The 22,380-nt window shown below is 39.0% G+C and overlaps 1 protein-coding gene across 2 annotated transcripts in view; it reads right to left on the bottom strand.

The window, feature by feature from the left end:
- LOC126297775 (neogenin) overlaps positions 1–22,380 on the bottom strand; it is a 218,378-nt gene that overhangs the window by 40,938 nt on the left and 155,060 nt on the right. For both annotated transcript variants that reach the window (XM_049988952.1, XM_049988953.1), the window contains exons 19-20: positions 22,060–22,319; positions 11,384–11,479 (exon numbers count right to left, since the gene is read on the bottom strand). In XM_049988952.1, the coding sequence (XP_049844909.1) occupies positions 11,384–11,479; positions 22,060–22,319 (356 nt within the window). The remainder of the gene's footprint in view (positions 1–11,383; positions 11,480–22,059; positions 22,320–22,380) is intronic.

Here is a 22,380-nt window from a genome sequence, read left to right as displayed (position 1 = left end):
CACAAGAATGATATTTTCTGAACTCATGCTGGTTGTGTGTCAATACATTATGTTCTTCAAGGTATTTCATAATGTTGGAACACGGAATACGTTACAAAATACTCCTACAAAACAATTTTAATGATATAAATCTACAACTCAGTAGATCACTTCTCTTCCCTTTCTTGTGTATTGATGCGACTGGTGGAACTTTCCAGTCTTTAGGTACGGATCTTCCATCAGTCAAACAGTTGCATATGTTTGCTCAAAATGTTGTTATTTCATCAGCAACTCCAAAAGGAAGCAATTAGTGTACAATCTGGACTGGAAGACTTATTTTTATTAAGTGACTTAAATTGCTATGATAGACTGAGAGTATCTACTCCCAAATTACTCATGATGGAAGTTGCTCTTGATTTGAATTCTGGAATATTGGTGAAAAATTTCGAAAAACTGTGTTTAGTAACTCTGCTTTAATGCCACTGTTGTCAGTGGTTGTATCTTGTTCCTGGTATACTTTACACACTAGTAGAATATCTTGAAATTATTTATCACATTTCAAGACATTTTCGAAAAGACTAAAAATACTCTATACCTCCAGATCTTGACACCCCCCCCCCCTCACCCCCCCCCTACAAACTGTCATATGGACACTCCAGACAGCAACTGTCTACTTCAATTTCACTACAAGGTAAAATACTACTAATAGCAATAATCACACCACCACCAACCAGTTTTAATCTGTTCTTTCTTAATGCTGTTACGTTGTTGGTAAAAACTTTGGTTGGACTTATCTCCAGCTGTAACCAGCATTCTCTACCTAATAAAATTTCTGCTTTAGTGTTTCCTATGAGTGCTTGGAGCTTTAATTCTTTCCCAACATAGCTACAACAATTTACAGCCATAATACCTGTGTTTCCTAGGTCTGTCCTCATCTTGTGTATGACCTGTCCCCTTCGAGTCCACACCCCTGTTTATACTTTTCCCAGAGCCTCTAACCTAAAAAATTGCCCAATCCATTCCAAACAGCACCCATTACCCATGCGGCCACATGCAGTGTGTAAAGGTCCCTTGATATAGTAAGTAGATCCCAATAGCTCTTGTCCTTTGAAGCATGTCCAGCAATCTGCAGTCAACATGGTCACAGGACTGCCTGAGCCTCTGATTCAGACCCTACACTAGGTTTTGTACCAGCAGATCTGTCAAAGGTTTTGCAGATGTTAAGCTTCATTTTCATCTTGCACACATGACTGACTGTCGTTACTTCAGACAGCCACCACAAAACCAGAGTGAATCTCTTCTGATCTGAAGCAACGTACATCACTGAGTACTGACATGAGCCACCACCTTCAGTTGGTTACATCTTTTACTTATCATGGCATCAGCAAAGATCCACTCCAAACCTGGGATGACTCCACCTGGTACCCACAAAGAGTGCCGATGGATTTCTTTCTCTACTTGGCATCCATATCTCTCAGGGGGCTCAATCACATGGCTACCACCAGAGTTCCCAATCATCAATAATCCCTACCCTCTGTGAATGCCTGGACCTCACACACTGAGAGGATTTCTCTGAATCAGGACAAACAAATGCAGCTGGCACATGATCTCTTATCAGGCACAAGCAGCAGGCCTTTTGATTGGTCTCCTGGAATGCCTTTTGCTGGCTGCCAAACCTTAAAACAATTTCTCACATGACCATGTGTGAGGTGTAATCTCAGTATGGGGAGTAACCAGTCTGACCACAGCAGTGAAATGATCAGTGGATACGTGGAATATGTTGGATGTCTCTTGGATCCCCACATCTGGCCATCCACAACAAAGGAATGTATGGAGGACAAGGAAACAGGAGGACAACTGGAGTATGCAGCTGGAATGTTCTAAACAAGCACAGTGGTAAGTTAATAAATCTGTAAATCTTCTTTTGCGATTTATTGTAAACTTGAATTTTCATAATTCAGGTACACTTTTCTCCTACATGACTGAAGTTAAACTCATAAAAATTAGTACAGGTATTTATAATGACCTCCTCTACCTCCCTTGCCTAGTACTTCCTGAAACATTCATAACATGATGATGTTGTCGGTGATATTTGAGCTACATTTTTAAATATTTCTGTTGTAGTAAAATAAACTACTTGTCTTTTTTACAGATCAGAATCAGGGAAGGAAATTGGAGGCATAAAATACTTATGTGAATGTTGCCTGTACTCTGACTCTTTTTTCCAAGCTGTGCAGTCAGTGGTTCCAAAGAAAATGGAAATAGTGTGGAAATAGTGTTCCGTTTTTTATACTATTATAAATATTGTTGTCAGTACCAAAATATAATAAATATCTCAATGATTTTTTGGGAAATGCTTTGACTATTGACCCTAATTGTGTGTAAGAATTTTCATCTATCTCTCATTTATAGATTAGTTGCACTATGAGGGTGAAGATAATGCTAAAAACGCAATCAGTTCAGCGGCATGTCCTACCAAAGATCTGTACCACTGAAAGTAGTGTTCTGTCATCACCTACACAACATTATAGTTCATCCCTATGCCATTCCCACCCCCATCCCCTTGCTGCAGTGATCCCTGTTAAAGACCAAGGTGAAAGACTCACACTGAAAAGCGTAAGTGCTAAGTCGTTGACAGGCATACACAAAAAGAAAGAAAACTTGCTAGCTTTCAAAGTAATCCTTTTTTGAGCTAGAGTACACAAAAACAAACAAACAAACAAGCGCGTGCGCGCACACACACACACACACACACAAAACGACAAGCTAGAGTACACAAAAACAAACAAACACACGCACACACACACACACACACACACACACACACACACACACACACACACACACAACGACAATACTGCACACCGAAACTATGACAACACATGGCACCAGCTTGATGCACAATGCCGCATTTCAGCACATGAACTAAGTTACGGTACAGGTTGTGTCGCGGGGGGGGGGGGGGGGGGGGGGGGGGGGATAGGAGGAGGGAACGGTAAGAGGTGAATTTGATATGCAGTGACACGACATGAGAAGGAAAAACTGTTGGGTAGAGGGTGTGGGCACAGTGGGTTATTCGAGAACGTGGCTAGGGACGAGTATGAGGGCAAAGGATGTGTCACAAAGACAACTTCCATCTGGGTAGTTCAGAGAAGCTCGTGGTGGAGGGAAGGATCAACATGGCGTGGATCATGAAACAGCCTCTGAAATTGAGCATATTACGCTCAGCTACATGTTGTGCTACAAGATGGTCTATTTTGTTCTTGGCAACAGTTTGGTAGTTGCCATTCATCATGGTTGACAGCTGGTTGGTAGTCATACTGATAGCTTTTTATGTCAGTGCAGCGGAGTTGGTATATAATGTATGATGGGGTAGGATAAGTCTGTCACAGAACTGAGGTAAGAATTGCTGCATGGTTGGATTGGGCAGGTCTTTCACCTTAGTCTTCCACAGGGATCACTGCAGCAAGGGGTTGGGAATGAGAGAGGCATCGGGATGCACTACGATGTTTGTAGGTGACGACAGAAAACTACTTTCAGTGGTACGGATCTTTGGTAGGACATCCCTCATTAATCAAAGACCTGACAAAGGATATAGTTCAGTTGTTCCAGTCCAATGTGGTACTGGATGTCGAAGGGAACACTCTTTGTAGCTGATTCTTGGGGGCAATGGGAGGAATGGTGGTGTGTGAGGATATGGGATGGGAAATCTGTTTGTGAACTACGTTCAGGGGGGATGGCACCTGTCTGTGAAGGGCTTCAAGAGACCTCCCACACACCTCACCACAGGTACTTCTACCACAACTTTCTCAGAAAATTATACCAACTAGTAACTTCCTTCCATCCTCAACTTCACATCATCTGCCATTTGTTGCTGTCCCATAGTCTACATCTACTTTATCTCTCCTGCATTGTCCATCCACATCTTTGCCTACATTTCTCCCCTCTCATTTGTTACACACACACGCTTTGCCAGTTCTGACCAATAAGATCGCATGCATGTTTTGTGAAACCCTATAGAGCCGACTAGTCAGAGCTGTTACAATTGCATCATTCACTGTTCTATGTACCACCTGACCACTGGACCACAGTTAAAACACTTTCCAAAAACTATTACATTTCACTGCTGGAACCTGCATAGCTGACCCTTTTAGTTTACCATATCTTTCAAAACTCTTTCCCAACACTCCACAAAATCCAGAATCCATGCAAACCCAAACACTGTTGTTAACAGTTCCACCAAAAACCTCAGCCACACACAAGTTTCAGTCCTATCCAAAGGCCTCACCTTGAGCCACACATCCAAGTTTAACCACACTGGGCTTGTCAGAGACCTAATCTGTTTCTCCCAATCCATACAGTGGAAACATTTCTTGGCCACAAATCCCTACCAAAACCAACGTAATTCCAACATTGAACCTTGCCTCTCTCAGTTCATACCACCAACTGATCATTACCTAATCACCCCCCCCCCCCCCCCCCCTCTCCCCTGATCACTTTCCAGGAATTCCTTATCTTGCATTTGGTCTCACCATACTTCTCTGACAGCGCTTCCTTAGAACACTAACCTTTCAGAAACGAAAGGACAGCCATTAACAACCTTAAAACAGATACTGACCTAATCATCCTCCCTGCAGACAAAGGATCTACCACTGTCATAATGAACCACAGTTACTGCCTGATGAAAAGCCTCCACCAACTGAACATAACCTCCAAGCATCATTGAAATCCATAGGCTTTTCCAGAACTTCTCCAGCAAGTCCATCCCATCTCTTGTGTGAGGTGGTATTTTCCATGGTCAGGAGTGCCAAATCACAAAAATTTTGGAAATTTGTGGTAAGTGCCTATGGGACCAAATTGCTGGGGTCATCGGTATCTAGGATTACACACTACTTAATCTAATTTAAACTAACTTACGCTAAGGACAACACACACACCCATGCCCGAGGGAGGACTCGAACCTCCGATGGAGGGAGCCATGCGGACTTTAGCAAGGTGCCAAATCACATCTCTACATTTAAATCTCATGTTAGTACATAGTATATAGTTTAGATCAGTGCACTGGAGTTTGCATATTTATTTCCTGCAGTAGCTTTTGGGTAAGCAGAGTTTCTAGTAAAAAGTAACTACTGATACATCCGCTACCAGTAGAAAAATTTACACCTGTTTTAAGAACTTGCAGTATCAGGTTATAGTTACAACACTGCAGAGCATCTAATAGTGTTTGTTTGTTCTCCTCATTATATACTGCATACATTCCAACCTCAGTAGTGCCACAGGCATGTAATTTTCTCTCTTGGGAGGGGTTGTCTGTTAGAACTATCCAAGTTCATACTGACTGCTTTGTTTGTTGGCTGACACTCATAAACAGCTGGAAGCTGCATTGGCTACAGGCAATAGGCTTCTGGCTAATTCTCAAGGCTTCGGTGACATCAGAGTGCCAGTGATGAGACCTGAGACACCTTTGGTGCTATTGGAAACCCTGGTGACCTGTTTGTCACTCCGTCAGCCAATATACAACATATGATGGGTTTGTCCTTACTTGAGGTTTAGTGGTGGACAGTGGCGTGTGTGTGTGTGTGTGTGTGTGTGTGTGTGTGTGTGTGTGCGTGCGTGCGTGCGCGCGCGCGCGCGCGCCATTGGGCAGAAGGCAAAAGAGGGAATGGGCTGCACAGCTTGCTCCTTACACTTTAGCAACAGGTACAAGATGCTACCCAGTGTTGATTATACTTATGAAACAGAACAGGATGTCTCTTCTGTTGGGTCAGCAGCCAATTTTCCCGTCCAGTATGGACAAGTGCAGAGGGTGGGTATGCTAACCATTGGGAGCTCCAGTGTTAGGAAGGTGATGGAACCCATCAAGGCAATTGCATGCAGGGCGAGAAATAATGCCAGAGTGCACTCAAGTATGTTTGGTTGGAAGGGGGGTGTATTTTCCATGACATGAAGGAGGCCTTACCGGTGGCTTTCATTTCCTTCATTTATTTTTCTCTTGTTAGGCTTCTATCCATCGCTACTTGTCACAGCACTGTGAGATTTGTTTTTCTCTGCATCTAGCATGTTTTGATCATTTTCAGCCTGATAGAAGAAGTTGAGAAATTCATATCTGATACCATCGCAGAGTTGTCTTGAGGCACTAGTTTAGACCTTCCACTCTGCTCCAGGTCAGAGGACTGTGATTGACCCTGGGTATGATGCTACAAATAGCTTGTCCTGCACCCTGTGTGTGATGTTAGCTGCCTTCACCGAATCAGTTATATACCAAAATGTACCGAGGGTGGTCTCAGAACCCAAGCAGGCCTCATTTGTGCTGTTTGCAGCCAGGTACAATGAAATTTATAGACATGATTTTTAGAAATGACTTCTATCTTACACACATAATTATGATACGAGATATTAAATTAGCCACAATGTTCTCAGAGAATGTTTGTCATAACAGATCTGAGATAGAAAAGGTTGTTATGATTTTAGTAAACTACAGAAGCATTCAAGGAAATATCCCAGAATTAGTCACTTACTGAAGGTTATAATGCACAGATATTATTAGGAACAGAAAGTTGGCTGAAACCGTACGTTAAAGACAATGAAATTGTAAGTTCAGATTGGAATATTTATAATAAATGAAAAGCACCAGTTTGCTTTTGTCCTACAAAAGCAAACTGGTGCTTTTCATTTATTATAATGTTGTTCTACCAAGAACTGACGGAAGATTCTGTTAACATGGAATATTTATCATAGGGATAGGTTAGTTGCCAATGGTGGCAGTGTATTTATTGCAAAAAATACCTTGATAATATTTAGTGAGGTTATCACGGATCCCAAATATGTATTAATATGTGTGAAGTTAGCATCAAAGGTCATTCAAAAATGGTAATTGGATACATTTATAGACCACCTGGGTTCAGGAGCTGTAGTGGTAGAGCAGTTCTGAGAGAAGTTACAGAATATTGTTCATAATTTTCCTGATCATGCTGGTGTAACGGAGGGTGACTCAACTTGCCAGTTAAAAATTGGGACAGTCATGCTATCAAAACTGAGACCAGAGACAGCGATTCGTGTGACATTATTCTGAATGTTTAGTCTGAAAATTACTCTGAGCAGATGATAAGAGAACCAACTCGTGCAGGTAACATCTTTGACTTCCTAACTACAAACCAAACTAAACTTACTGAATCAGTTAATGTAAAAGAAGGTATCAGTCAACATAAGACTATGATGGCAACTAGGGCTATGGGTTTCAATAGGAATGTTAAGAAAGTGGGAGGATATTTTTGTTTAGCAAGTGTGACAGGATACAAGTTGTGAAGTATCTGAGTAATCAGCACCAAAGATTCAGTGACAAGTCTGAAGATGCAGAGTACAAATGGAAAAAAAAATATTCAGAAGTGTTGTTCAATATGCCTTAGACAAACACTTTCTGAGCAAGGTCTTAAGGAACGGGAAGACTCACCATAGTTTAATAGCCATGTCAGCAAAATGGTCTGTAAGCAAAGAGGACTTTATCTCAGATTCAAGAAAAATCAAAATCTAGCTGACAAACAAAAGCTGAAAAAGGCAAAAATGAGCGTAAGGATAGCAATGCGAGAAGCATTCAATAACTTTGAAAGTAAGTTTGTCAACTGATCTGAATAAAAATCCTAAAAAATGTTTTAGTCTCATGTAAAATCAGTAAGCAGTTCAAGAGCTCATACTGGCACCAAAATGGAAGTGAACGGAGAGAAGATCAGAATAATGAAGTTGGTCTTCCAAAATTGTTTCACCATGGAAGATTGTGACACAGTCCCTACTTCATACATATGTCAAGATGGCAGATATTCAGATAACTGGTCACAGAACAGAAAAGAAATTACAATCACTTAGTAGTGGAAAGGTATTAGGAATCGATGAAATACCTGTAAGATTCTACAAAGAGTATGAAAAAGAACTCACTTCGCTTCTAGCAGCAGTTTATCGCAGATTGCTGGGTGAATAAAGGGTACTTAGCGACTGAAAAAAAGTGCAGGTCATTTCCATTTTCAAGATGGGCCTTACAACAGGTGAAAGAAATATGAGCTTATTGAGTATTGGACCAAATTTGCAACTGGATTCAAGACTTCCTTTCAGGTAGAACTCAATATGTTGCTTTTAATGAAACAAAATCAATAGAAGCACAGGTAATTTCTGTAGTACCCCAAGGAAGTGTGATATCATCATTACTGTTTACAATGTACATAAACAATCTAGTAGAAAGTGTCAGATGCTCTTTACGACTGTTCGCACATGATGTGGTTATCTATAACAAATTAGTAATGCCAGAAAACACTATCGATTTGCAGAATGATCTGTAGAGGATTAATTACCTGTGCTTCTATTGATTTTGTTTCATTAAAAGAAACATATTGAGTTCTACCTGAAAGGAAGTCTTGAATCCAGTTGCAAATTTGGTCCAATACTCAATAAGCTCATATTTCTTTCACCTGTTGTAAGGCCCATCTTGAAAATGGAAATGACCTGCAGGCTCCAGTAGTTGACCCTGAATGTAAATAAATGTAAAGTATTGTGCATATATGGGACGCCTGTACAACTGCACTATAGATGAGCAACTGCTGGAAACATTATCTGCCGTAAAATATCTAGGATTAACTATCCAGAGTGATCTTAAGTGGAATGACCACACAAAACAAATAGTAAGAAAAGCAGATGACAGACAGAGATTCATACGAAGAATCTTAAAAGAAATGTAACAAATCCATGAGGGAAGTGACTTCTAACACACTTGTTTGACCAATTCTTCGGTACTGTTCATCACTATGGACTTCTTACCAAGTATGACTGATAGAAGAGGGAGAGGAGATAAAATGAGGAGTGGTGTGTTCCATCACGGGATCATTTCGCTGGTGCGGGAGAGTTGCCGAGATGTTCAAAAACCTCCACTGTCAGACATTACAAGGGCGGCATTGTGCATCACAGGGCACTTTCTGGTAAGATTAGCACAACATTTTGCCTCCTCCCACAAACATCTTGCATTTGGACCATGACAAAAAAATTCGGTAAATTAGAGCCAATACAGAGGCTTACCGACAATCATTCTTCCCACACGACGTTTGCAAGTGGAACAGGGTTGGGGGATCAGTTAATGGCACCAGAAATACCCTCTGTCAAACACCATTAGGTGGCTTGAGGAGTATGATGTAGATGTAGACAACCAGAACACCTACTCCCCCTTTAAATGTTTCCCAAAATCTACAAAGCCAACAATTCTGCATGCCCACTGTAGGTGACTATTGTGCTCCCACTGAAATAATTTCTGCTTTTGTTGACCAATAACTCCAACCAACTGCCCAAAACCTAGTCCTCCACATTAGAGATACTAACCACTTCCTTCACTGACTACACATCCTCCCCACCCCTTTTACATCCTGGATCTCTACTTGTCACTGTTGATGCCACCTCCCTATACAGTAACATCCCTCATGCCCATGGCCTTGCCGTTATCAAATAGTACCTCTCCCATCATCCTTCAAACTCCAAACCCACTACCTCATTTCTTATACACCTTACCAACTTTATCCTAACACACAACTACTTTTCCTTTGAAAGGAAGGTATACAAACAAATCTATGGCACAACCATCAGAGCCTGAATGGCACCCTAATATTCCAACGTGTTTATGGGCTACCTAAAGGAAACCTTCCTAGCCTCCCAAAAGTTCCAAGAACAAAGTTGACCACCCATTAACACAACATGGGGCTGAGCACAGTATGCTCAATTTCACTAGCTGCCTCACCACCTGGGCCATGTGGGTCCTTTCCTTCATCACCAGCTTCTCTAAACTAACCAGATGGGAGTTATCTTCCAAACTCACAATCAGTAGTCTGCTACTGGTTCATTTATGATATCTTCATTATCTGGACTCATGGCCAAGATACCCTATTCTCATTCCTTCACAACCTCAACACCTTCCTTCCCATTCATTTCATCTGGTCCTCCCTAATGTAACATGCAACCTTCCTGGACATGAACACATTTCTGATGCTCCATCCACACCTCTGTCCACACTAAACCCACTAACCATCAACAGTACTTGTACTGACAGCTGCCACCCCTTGCACACCAAAATAACCTCCCATAAAGCCTGGCCACCTGTGGATGATGCAGCTGCACTGACGAGAACTCCCTTGTCCACTAAATTAAAAGTCTCACATGGAGCCATTTACAGACAGGCCCTACACCCAAAACTTAATCTGCAGATTTTCCATGCCACATCCTTCCAGGACCCTCAAGAATCAACTACAAAGGAGCGCCTCCCCTCATCATTCAATATCACTCTCGACTGGAACAACTGATCCATATCCTCGTCTGGGCTTTAATTATCTATCATCCTGTCCCAGGTCCTTTCCACCCCTCCTAAAGTGGTGTTCCATCACCCACCCAATCTGCACAACATCCTAGTCTATCCCTATGCCCTGCCACTCCCAATCCCTTGCCACAAAGATCATAGCCCTGTGGAAGACCAAGGAGAAAGACCTGTCCACTCCACCCGCCCAGTACTTCCTACTCCAGTCCTGTCACAGGTTTATCCTACCACATCAGGGTCTAGGACACCTGTGAAAGCAACCATATCAGATACCAGCACTGCTGCAAACACTGCACAGCTTTTCAAGTCAGTATGACTACCATCAAGCTGTACATCATGATGAATGAGCACTGTTAAACTGATGCCACGAACAAAGTTGACCACCCAGTAGCACAACATGCAGCTGAGCATGACACACTCAATGACAATATCTACTTCAGAACCTGAGCCATGTGGATCCTTCCCTCCACCACCAGCTTCTCTGAACTATGCAGACGGATGTTATCTTTGCAACACATCCTTTGCTCCCATAATTATCCTGGTCCCAATCTCTGGTAACCTACTTTGCCCATATCCTCCGTCCAACAGTTTCCTCTACCTTCATCCCGTCACCCCCTCCCAAATTAATGTCCCAATGCCACATTCAGCGTGAGCCAATCCTCACCAGCTACAACAGTTGTGCATCACATGCCCAGCCTGTAAATCTGCCACCCCTCCCTCCTGCATTTCTACCCAGCAGACCAGCTGCCTCCCACCAAGCCACTAGCGACCCACCCCCAACTCCTCTCCCTGCCTCCTGACTATCTCTCTTCTGATCCATCCCACCCAACAGAACCCACACCACAAGCTAGCCCATCTGCCAAAATGCAGCATTGTGTGTCCAGGCGTTTGTGTTTACTCTAGCTTGAAAAAGGATTACTTCAAAAGCTGACAAGTTTTCTTCATTTTTGTGTGTGCCTGCCGATGACTCAACCCCCGGTTTTTGGTGAGTGGCCCCCTTTAATCTGAAAGTATTTACATTCTACCAGAACTTTCCAACAAAATTACTGCAATATTTATTATACTCACATTCCCTGGAAGGCTGGCTGCTTGCTGTTATATTTATAGGCTTGGGTTTGATCACCCTCCTAGCTGTTGAAGTTTTTTCATCACTGTTTGGTCCAACTGGTGGTCATGAAACAAGCAGAAAGCAGTGACAGAGGCAAAAATACAGCTACATAATGTTCAAATAACATAACATATTTCTGTAATACCATGAAGCCTGTAGTATGAGATATGCTGGTTGTCATCATGTTCAACTTATATTACTTACAAATAAAATGCAGGAAATAACAAATGAAGAAACTTCACATTTTCCATTATGAAAATAATTTTAATTATTGTACTGTAATTTCCTGTTTTAGCTGTGATTACACACACACACACACACACACACACACACACACACACACACAAACACACACACACACACACACACACACACACACACACACACAATTTTTCCCAATAATATAGCCTAAATGGGCCCCAGATGGGCTGCACAACTGAAAGAATTACTCAATGTGTTTCGAAAAAGAATAGAAAATCGAAAGCCTTGTTACAAAGTATGACTACACGATTATGTAACTGTCTACAGCTCAAGTATATGCTGAGTGGTTGTTTTTAATAGTATGACATGTCTATGTTCTATGTCTACATTTGTATAAATAATTCAACAACACACTGTCATAATCAGTTGTGTCGGGTAGTTGTACATCAAGGGTCATGCATCTTTCTGGTAGTGGGCAGTTAGATGCTACAGAATTTCTTGGCATTTATTTGGGAAAAAATTATACATGGCTATGCCACACATTTACACACTTATTCACAAAAATAGTTGATTTGTCTCAGTTCTTCATACACAACATAGCTGATATTTCTTATGGGAGAACTTGGATGCACTGTTGGAAATCTCCTCCTACAGTGAAATGATGCTGTCTTTCACTTTTCCAGTATGAGCCCTACAGATTTTATGTTTACAAGACAGCGATAAAAATCTTTATATCCACAGGCAACATTCAATAACATAAGTGTATACACTGCTGAAAAGTGAAAGTTTCATCCTGAAACAAAATCTTCAGCTACGGTCATGTCATTCTCTGAAAGCCTCTTTCAGAGAGTTAAATATGACCAAGATATATAAGAGTGTGACTGCAGAGTTTGCTTATGTAAGGGAGATGTATCGACATCAAAATTTTCAAGCTGGGTTACATATGATGCTTGAATAACTTTAGATGGTACAGAGTAGCACAAAGAGGCCTTGGTATGTATTCAGGTCCTGATGTGGTAAGACAGTTTTAATCCTTTGGTACCATTCACTTCACTGCATGCTCTACTCAATGTGATTAGTTGAGCCACATGTTTCTGACACAATTTTTCGACTATTGCAACAGTCACCTTTGTTTGCCACAATGAGCTGTGTGTTCAGCATCTGGGCTCCAACTAGTCTGTGAGATGTCCTTTGACACACGCTGATTTGAACTAGTAATGATTGATTTTCAGTGTGGTCCCTTGTGACTTCTACTCCCATAGATATGGTTAAGTCAGCTGGATCTAACTTCTAGTGAGATTCTGTCTCTGATGACCTTGATGTCAACAGGATGTTAAATGCTCATCTTCCTTCTTTCCTTCTAGTGAGATTACCACATTTACCCAAGAATAAGATGATGCCAAATATAAGATGATGCCAAGAATAAAAGGATGCCAAGAATAAGACATCTTTTATTGAGTCTTCTTGTAAAAAATTTATTTTTAACATCTTCTGACTAATCCAAATCATAAATTGTTTTATTAAAATAAAGTATCTGCCTAAAAAACTTAAATAGTATACCTATTCTGAAATTTTACCATTTATTGATTGTCTGCATTATGATAATGTAATTAAAAACAAAATCAATATAAAGAAATGGTTTAAATTAATTTTCACCTTCACTTCCTTTTTTGTTTACCAACTAAGTTATTCATCTGTGGCATTGCTATTTGTTATCATATCATCATCATCATCATCATCATCACTGGTATACTCATCTGGGATATTAGTTCCACCTAACCAATAAGAGGTGAGAAAAGAAGCAATGTATTTCTACATATGAGCAGTGATGATACATATAATCTTGATTGTCACACATATTTGGCTGTATCTTTCTAGTACATTTTGATTTCCAAAGTGGAGCCCCCACTAGCACAGCTTAGATTGCTGCGAGTGAAATGAGCATCAATAAAATTTATAATCTTTGCTGTCATAAATATTTGTGTGTTTCTCCAAACATATTGCGGTTACTGAGGTTGTGGTTACAGTGAAACCTGAGAACGTAGCTGTTTTTTTTTTTTTTTTCCAAATACATAGTGGATTTTATATCTGCTCTGACATGAAAATGTGACAATATTTCTTCTTGCTTCCGAACGTGTCGTCTGTCCTGTGCTCTCTCACTGACAATGTAGAACCAGTATCTGACACACCCCCTTTCATTCTCATCATACATCACACTGAGCATTGACAACACTGCTGCATGAAACATGTAAGTATCCCAGTGGCCCCTATCTAAGCTTTTAGTGTCTCCAACAGAAATGTATACTATTGTGAAGTATTTGTGAAATTTTAAAGCAAATTCAATTTCCATTACAAATGGATAAAGGCAAACTGCAGTTTAACTGTGGTAGATGTTCATAAAAAGCCAAAGTACACAGCATATATTTACATGATTGGCAGTACAACAGAATCTGTTGCCCACTCACCACTCCCTTCACCACATTTAAACTAGTTGTCAGCCAAGCTGGTGTCACTGTTCCCTCTTCAACTCTTCCGAATCCTTCAAAACAAATCTACACATGAAGCCAATTACCAAAGCTTCATCTGTAAATGTAAGACAACCCCTACAATAATCTATTACATGAACTAAAGATGTTGATTTCAGTGGTAGTACTTTAATCTGCTAATGTAAGATGACCCTGTATTTTTCTAATGATAAATTAGTGAAAAAACCTCATTTTATAATCAGGTAAATACAGTATATTACATTTAATGTCATATCTTTATGCTTTAGTTGAAGCCATCCCACCTCCTTTTGTTTGGTTTCACGATGTTCTGAACTTCACAGACTCCTTATTTAAAGTCCCCATAAAACTGTGTCCATCAGTTTTCACTTTATTTCTTTCTCAAAAATGTTTTGATCTTCAGCACTACCTTCAATGGTCTAAAGCAGCACAAAACTGCATAAATAGCCACCATATAAACACAATTTAATGTAAATGCTCGTGGTAATGAAAATGTCCCCTCAAAATATTTAATGCTGATGAAATAAAATTAAATATAAAAATAGCCACTGATTTAGCAAACATTTTCATTCACCCATTAAAATACTGTTCTCCAAATTAAATCTCAAACTTCGACGTAGGCCTGAAAATTAATCTAATATGACTCACACTGGAAAACCTTAAAGGATTTCATATTTATACATGCATGATGACAATGTACGGCATGAAATTTGTGATGGTCTGATAACTGCATGTTGTTGTTGATCACAGCTTGGCATTGCCCTTGAGATCCATATAGATGGGAACCAATACACTTTTAAATTTTTCTTCAATTCTTTCACACAGTTCAGATTATTTAAATGGAAATGCTGGTAAATTTACCTTTTCTGTTTCACTCCTTGTAATGTTACACTTCAGTATATATATTGTATCTTATCTTTTCTACTTATCTTTCATGCAGTATGCAATGTGTTCTACATAACTGCTGAAATCGTGGTCCCAGTAGCTACTGCACAACTTTCTAGGATCAAAGATCAAATTACTACTAAACTGAACATAAAAATAAATTTAACTCACAACTTTATTTACCTTAAAAATTATCATTATCTAGACAAGGTCCTAAAATTATATTGATATATAAAACATCCATTTGTAAAAATATCTGTCAAGAAACGTTAGTAATGCTTGTCTTAATAAGTTTATGATCTCTGTAAAAAAGACACTACTTTACAAGATCTAAAGTTATGAGCTCTAATGCGACAATGTCTAAATTGTTCTCTGTAGGCCATTCCAATATTGAACATTATCCTTAATTATATTCCTTTACGGCATATGCGTTTCTAGGAATAATGTGTGCAATGTTTTTGACATTTCATACTCTCATGCTCCTACAGTGCAGAGTGCAGAATCTTACAGTAAACTAATCTTTGCTCATTGTGAATCTGAAGCTGTGTGGACTTTATGATTCACCAGTATTACACTAATTTAAAGTAAAATATTTCCTATACATATGTCGCCGAATTAAATTAAATTAAGTTTTGTTTGTTCTTATGTCTGTACTGTTGGTGCAGGGTTATTCCATGTCAAATCATGCAGGTGATGTCACCCATTATGTCAGAGTTTCATGAATCTTGGCACATTTGCTTAGACTTATAACATAAGAACTTGTGCAAAATCTTTTTCCTATCAGAGTAAAACTTTTTTATATTCAATTTTAAATGTAGTGATATTCTCATAACTGGACTCTGCAAGAATGTCAATGAAAAATGGCACTTATGTACATAAATGCCCATAACCCAGGTGTTTATGAAGCTTTTGATTTGGAGTTGTTTGCATAAGTTAAGAGATGCACATACTTAACAGGCATGTAATTATTTAAGCATTAAAGTTGCAAATAACACTACAAAAAATGTAATGTGTCACTTTCCCATTTCCAGAAAAAGATTTCATTTGATGTGAGAGTAAACGAAGGGGAAACAGCAAAATCACTACATGTAAACACGGGTCACGTGGAGACTATAGCTCAGACTGCTCTGCACATCATCACCGGATCTACGATATTTGCTAACCAGGTCAATACTAAAAAAAATCAAATTTTCAAAAATATGTTCATCTTGTATTGCACATCTTTCTGAAAAGTCTGAAACATGAGACATATGTGTTCGAGGAAATGTAAGACATGTTACTTGGTTGTAAGTGTGCCAAAGTGCAGTGCCACACCTCTTCATACAGCATTCTTCTATCAGAAATCACTGTATTTCGCACTGTGGAATTGAAACGCGTGTATTTTGTAATGGATGTCATCAAACTATATCCAGAACAGTGGAAATTGCAATGTCCTGTGGTGCCTCTCCTGCTCCCAGTCGCCCGGTTTGACAACCTGCCCCTCTTTAAAAAAAATCTTGATATTAATAGCGGATGGGATTTTTTGTAATTGGGAGGACAAGAACTCTTCAGAAAATTTGTACTCTTTATTGCCTATTAGCTAATAACTTGCTGTTTTGTGTGACATAAAATTAAATATAGGATACATAAAACCAATAAAGACAAGAGAATACCAAGAAAGTACACAATTCTTCAATCCTTAGCTCCTGGCATTTTTTCCTCTCTAATCTTGCTACAGTTTTACATGGCATGCTTTTCTTTCTGCGAAAGAATCTATTACCTCGTCAAAGTTCATCAAATATTTTGCTACATGAAAAATCAAAATGTCGTTACCTAATACTGAAAAAGCTGTTAATACAAATAATATACAAGACAGGTGTGGTTTCTCGATCTGATTATGTCTATTTTGTCACTGTCTGCTAGATAAAACAAAATAGGCCTGTCTAATATTGCAGCAGTTTTCTAACACACATCAAATAAATGAGACTGTTTTGGCACAAATGGTGATTTTTATAACACAACAGAATATAATTCCTGAAGCACCAATATGAAATGCCTATTAGGCCTACTACAAGCAAAAAGCTTTATGTTAGGAAATAGTTTCACATTTCATTCATACGCACCATTTTTTCAAGTATGAGATCGAAAAGTATTATTATGAAACTTTTATATACATTTGGAATCATCTTATCCTTCCATAATTTACATGATGTCCCCATTTCTTCTCCTTCCTCGTTCTAGCAAACAATCCTGTCATCACCAATTCTGTAGCTATTCCTGCCATTCTCAAAATGTTTTAACTTCACTAATCCTGCCATAATCACAGGTTTAGTTATCCCGCGATTATTCTCCAGTTAGGCATTGTTACATGTTCGTACAACCCGTTTTCCGCCTTACTTCCAGAATACAACTTAAGTTACTGCTAGCTGGGGACTGTACAACTGGTCCTTACTAGTGTAGTGATCTGGCCAAAAATTTTCTGCCAAAATTTCATTTTCTTGGATACACCGAGAAGATAATATGTAATCTTCCTCACCTGTTATTTCTGTTAGTCGTTTATTTCTATTCTGGTAGTCTGAATCTATGGATTTCTTTAGTAATTATAACAACGCTGATAATTCACAAACCCAATCAACCACATAATCAGACAAAGATTGGCATTACTCTGCTCAGCTCATATAGGCCCGTCCCCTTTTGTCTGCAGAAAGTTTATTTCTAGATGTGATGAGGATTCTCCTGACAGAGACATCACATACACTATTTACGCATTCAAAAATCAACTTATGATTCATTCAGAAATGAAATTAAAATGTGTTCAAAACTGTTCAAAAAACAAATGGGATGCATTTCAAAATCATAAGAATAATCGATAGTCCAACGTGCGCTGGATGTTAGGCGCTTTGTGAAACAAGTTTTTCTTCCTCAAGAATATGAATTTGGCACCTCCTTTTCCCGGTAGCATCTAGCTACTTGCTGCTTGCACAGCCAACAGCCACATTCCTGTAACCAGAAGCAGGAGAATCTACTACTCAAACATGACTCAACTGTCCATGCGCACGAGCCCGCGCGTAACTGCTAAAACGAATCTAATGTAAACAGTTGCAACTTCACGCTCATTGGAGGCAATTTGTTGTTATGAAGCATTGCATAGTCTTCCTAAACCCTTTGATACATTTTCCTGTTGGTAGACACTTGCATGAGCACTGTGTGTCGTTGCCGTATATGGCGCATTTCCTTTGCAGTTTATTTTCATTTTTTTCTCTCGTTTATGTTTTATTGTTGGAGTATTATTCTGCAGTAGCAGGATACGGTAATATCCTTTGTTGGAGTTCGGTTCTTACCAGTCAAATTACAAAAATTTTAACAGAAAACAAAAACAATGAAACATTCCTGGAATTCAAAAAAATTCCTGGGTTTTTCCCAGTTTTCTCCCAGTTGAAAAAATTCCTGAGTTTCTCCCAGATAAAAAAATTCCTGCGTTTTTCCCTGTTTTCTCCCAGATGAAAAAATTCCCGGGTTTTTCTCGAATCTCCCAGTTGTCCCAGGTTGTATACACCCTGTAACTTCTGTTTTAATAATTCTGACAGTTTGTAACTTGCCTCTTTTTTGGTTTAGGAATTGATAAAATACCCATTTTTGTTTTCAGTTTTCTTGCTTGTCGAACCACGTACTCACTAACATTGAATTCTGACATTACGTTTTCTTTTGACCCAGAGAGTGGAGCTAAAGTTAAAATTTGAATTTTTTCAGATGCTCTTACACTAGACACTTTTTCTTTCATTAACAATATCATGGCACCAAAATATTTGACTTTCTTAACAATTCCATTATCAAATTTTTCTTCTCTATGGTCAGAATCTTCAATATTGCAATCTAACATCTGGCACACTTTCTTTCCAAAACATGCTTCACTTTTTCTAGCTTCTTTTTGCCATATGAAGCCTTGGTGTGATTTGGAATGGAGTGAAGTTTTAATAGAGAGCACCACAAATCATGTAAAGTTTTCTTTGCATCCTCAGTACTTTGACTTTTTAGTACTGTTTTGTGAAATGTCACCTCCGTGTCGACTGCATCACTTTCATTTCTATTACTGATGTCAGTTTTCTGTTCACAAATCTTACAACATGTTGTGCATAGTTTTTGGCCTGGTTTTACATATACTCTTTTAGCACTTAATGTTTTGGACAAAGACAAGCAAACTGACTTCAAAGATTTCTTAACCATTTGCCTGTGTTTTTTGAAAGGATCACAACAACTTCTTTGATGACTTCCAAAAACTTTTAAGTAATAGTATCTGTGATGTCCACATATAGTAGCACTTTCTTAATATTGTGGAAATCTTATATTGGATTGCAGTAATATCAAATTTCATTGGTCTTCACTCAGCTCTTCTATTTTTTGTACAGTTTTTACTAAGGTAGAGGTTGTCAAATGACATGGTAATTTAGTAATTTTCCAACAGTGCATGAATTCACATTTTCCACTGCAATTAACTGAGCACTAATTCACTTAAAGCATATTTTATGCAAGTGGAATGATAGGGCCACACCACAAACAGATATGACCTGTCTCACAGAACGACAAAGTGCAACTGAGGCCAAATAGACTAATTGTTGCATTCCAGTTATTCTCAACATTGAATTTCAGCAATTGTTGCATTGTTTTCATACCTATAAAGGTTTTAAACAAGCTACTGCTGTCTAAGAACACTTTTTTATCACTATGAGCAGTGATTGGCTGAACATATAAATCATATACATTACAACCTTCCAAAAATTAATTACTTAATTAGGAAAATCAAAGGAAATAAATTTTCACACTTAAAGTTAGCTTGCCTGCCTAGAATGAGTTATATTCAAATATGCTAATCTGATACCCTTGCACCTGAGGCATTGAGACAGTGACTGGATGAACTTACTTGAAATTACCCCTTTCCATCACAGCAAAAAGTATTTTGATTTCAATGTGTGCGTCAATTAGCAGAAGACCCACTAAAATTTTTTATTTTATTGGAAAGCTTAGAATTTAGGGGATTATTTAAGAGCAAAATAAGGTTACCATCAGGTTGGAGAAATGTGATATACGCATTTTTCCACACCCTCGCAAGTTTTTTGAAATCAAAAATTGAAATACATTGATTTTTTAAATTTTCTTTGTAACTTTACTGCTTCAATAACTGGACATATGTTAACTATATGCCTTACTTAATCTCTGAAAAAATTCCAAGTCAAAAGCTTCATAAACACCTGAGTTATGGGTGCGTATGTAGATAAATACCATTTTGCATTGACATTCTTGCAGAGCCCAGTTATCAGAGTATCACCACATTTAAAATTCAATATAAAATAAAGCTGCAGTGTGAGACCAAAAAAAATTTGCTGAAGTTCCTATGTTACAAATATAAGCAAATGTGCAAAGTTTTGTGAAAGTCTGAGATAGAGGGTTACAAATCCTCGAATTATTGGGTGTCGGAATACCCTGCATCTAAATACAGCATGCATTTATAAGGAATCACTTAGTTATTTCATCCATTGAGTTGTGTTTAGTAACCCACCACTATTCTTTTTCTTATTTTAATTAAATAGCAAGCCTTATAATTCAACTCGATATAACTGAATAACTATATGCCATTAAACTAACAGGATTTTGCTATATGGGCACACTAGACAAAATATAATGTAATATCACTTCTAACCTTGATAACGGCTTAAATTTAGCAAGAAAGAGTGTCCACAAGTTCTCTCAGCTATGCCATGTCCAGATGAAGCCACCCATTGATGGTTAGATGCCATTGAGCTACAAAATTGTGGTAATGCTGATTGCTATGTTTCACCCACTGTTCCAAATAGTACCAGACAGTTTCATTGGGATTAAGACTGGGTGATATGGCAGGCCAGTCAAGGTGTGATAAGAGTGCATGAGTGTTCATCAAACCGGGAATGTGTGCAGGTAAGTCCTGTGAATGGGGCTGTTATCATGGAAGATGGGTGTTTCCACAGCATACTCTCCATGGAGATACAGAAGAAGGGCAACACTAACATCACTGGGAATGTTGAAAGTAATCCAGGTTCATGTGCATGGTAACCTGCACGATTGGACCAAAATCATGCTATGAGAAACATCCCCAAAACCTCACAAAAATCACTTCCAACTACAATTATACTCAAACTTTAAATTAACACCCCATTAGACTGTCAGTTCATTCAATACCATGCATCATCTGAATAGTGGCCAAATCGTAACTTGTCAAATCACATTACACAACTCCAGTCAACTGTTATAGAGCTTGTGTTGTTTGGTCCACTGAAGACCTGTTGCTTTATGTGCCGCTGTGAGAAATGGCCTTCACAAGGTACTCAATTGCAAACGTCCATTGCTCACAGTTCCCTCCACAATGTTCACTCAGAAACTGGTTGAGATGGACCTGCATTCACAGACAGCAGCAATTCCTGTTGAGTTTGAAATCGATTATCAGTGACAAGGCGTGACACACATCTCCAGTCCTAGTTGGTTAGAATCTTTTTGCTGTCACTATTCTTACAGCACATGACTCAGCTGCAAGTGGTACGCCAGTCCCTGTACACACACTGGACAGTCTGCACTTATATGTCAACAAATTGGGTAACTTCATTCATGGTGTGATCATGCGCAAGTCTGAACATGATAGGTCCTTTATACAATCATCAATGTTGACCTACCTTACTGTGGTGATTCCATACTACTGACATGCACATACACATCAGTTCACAGCTATGACTTATGTCAGCGGTGGAGGGTGTGTTTTGTTACACTAAACCTTCGCTAAAATGTTAACTGTATTTGAGTAAAGTTGGTTCAGTGGTGCCAACCATTCTTTTGGATTGATTTCATTGTAAGTAACATCATCAGATTGCATCAGTAACCACAAAGACTATTTCCTGTATGACACTAATCATCCACAGGTCCTGTCATCTGATCTTAATGAACTCATGGTCTCGTATCACCCACATTTCTCATCTCATACATACTGCAATTGTGAGTAAAAAAGAAATACATGACAGTTCTGTACTTCAATTGGAGATTAATACCTATATATGGAGCAACATATGCTCTCTTATCAAGAGAGTTTGTAGCAGTACTTGGCTGATGGAACTTTGATTCCTGCTCTGGCTCATACTCCCGTGAACTTTGGGGCAAAGTTGCTACAGCAGCAGTCATCTCATTTGTTGCTGGTGACGACTGTGTTTTCTCCAGGGCTTTGAGTTCCATCTGATCATGGTGGATCCATAGGTCAGGGGGCTTTATATTTGTTTTTCCTGCTTTACTCTTGGTATTTCCTTTTATGTACCTAAAAGGAAAATGTTACAATGAATTATTTTTTCAATTATAAATGGAAAAGATTAAATGAG

The sequence above is a fragment of the Schistocerca gregaria genome, chromosome X, assembly GCF_023897955.1.
Source record: "Schistocerca gregaria isolate iqSchGreg1 chromosome X, iqSchGreg1.2, whole genome shotgun sequence".
Lineage (NCBI taxonomy): Eukaryota > Metazoa > Arthropoda > Insecta > Orthoptera > Acrididae > Schistocerca > Schistocerca gregaria.
This window is presented reverse-complemented; position numbering and strand designations above follow the sequence as displayed.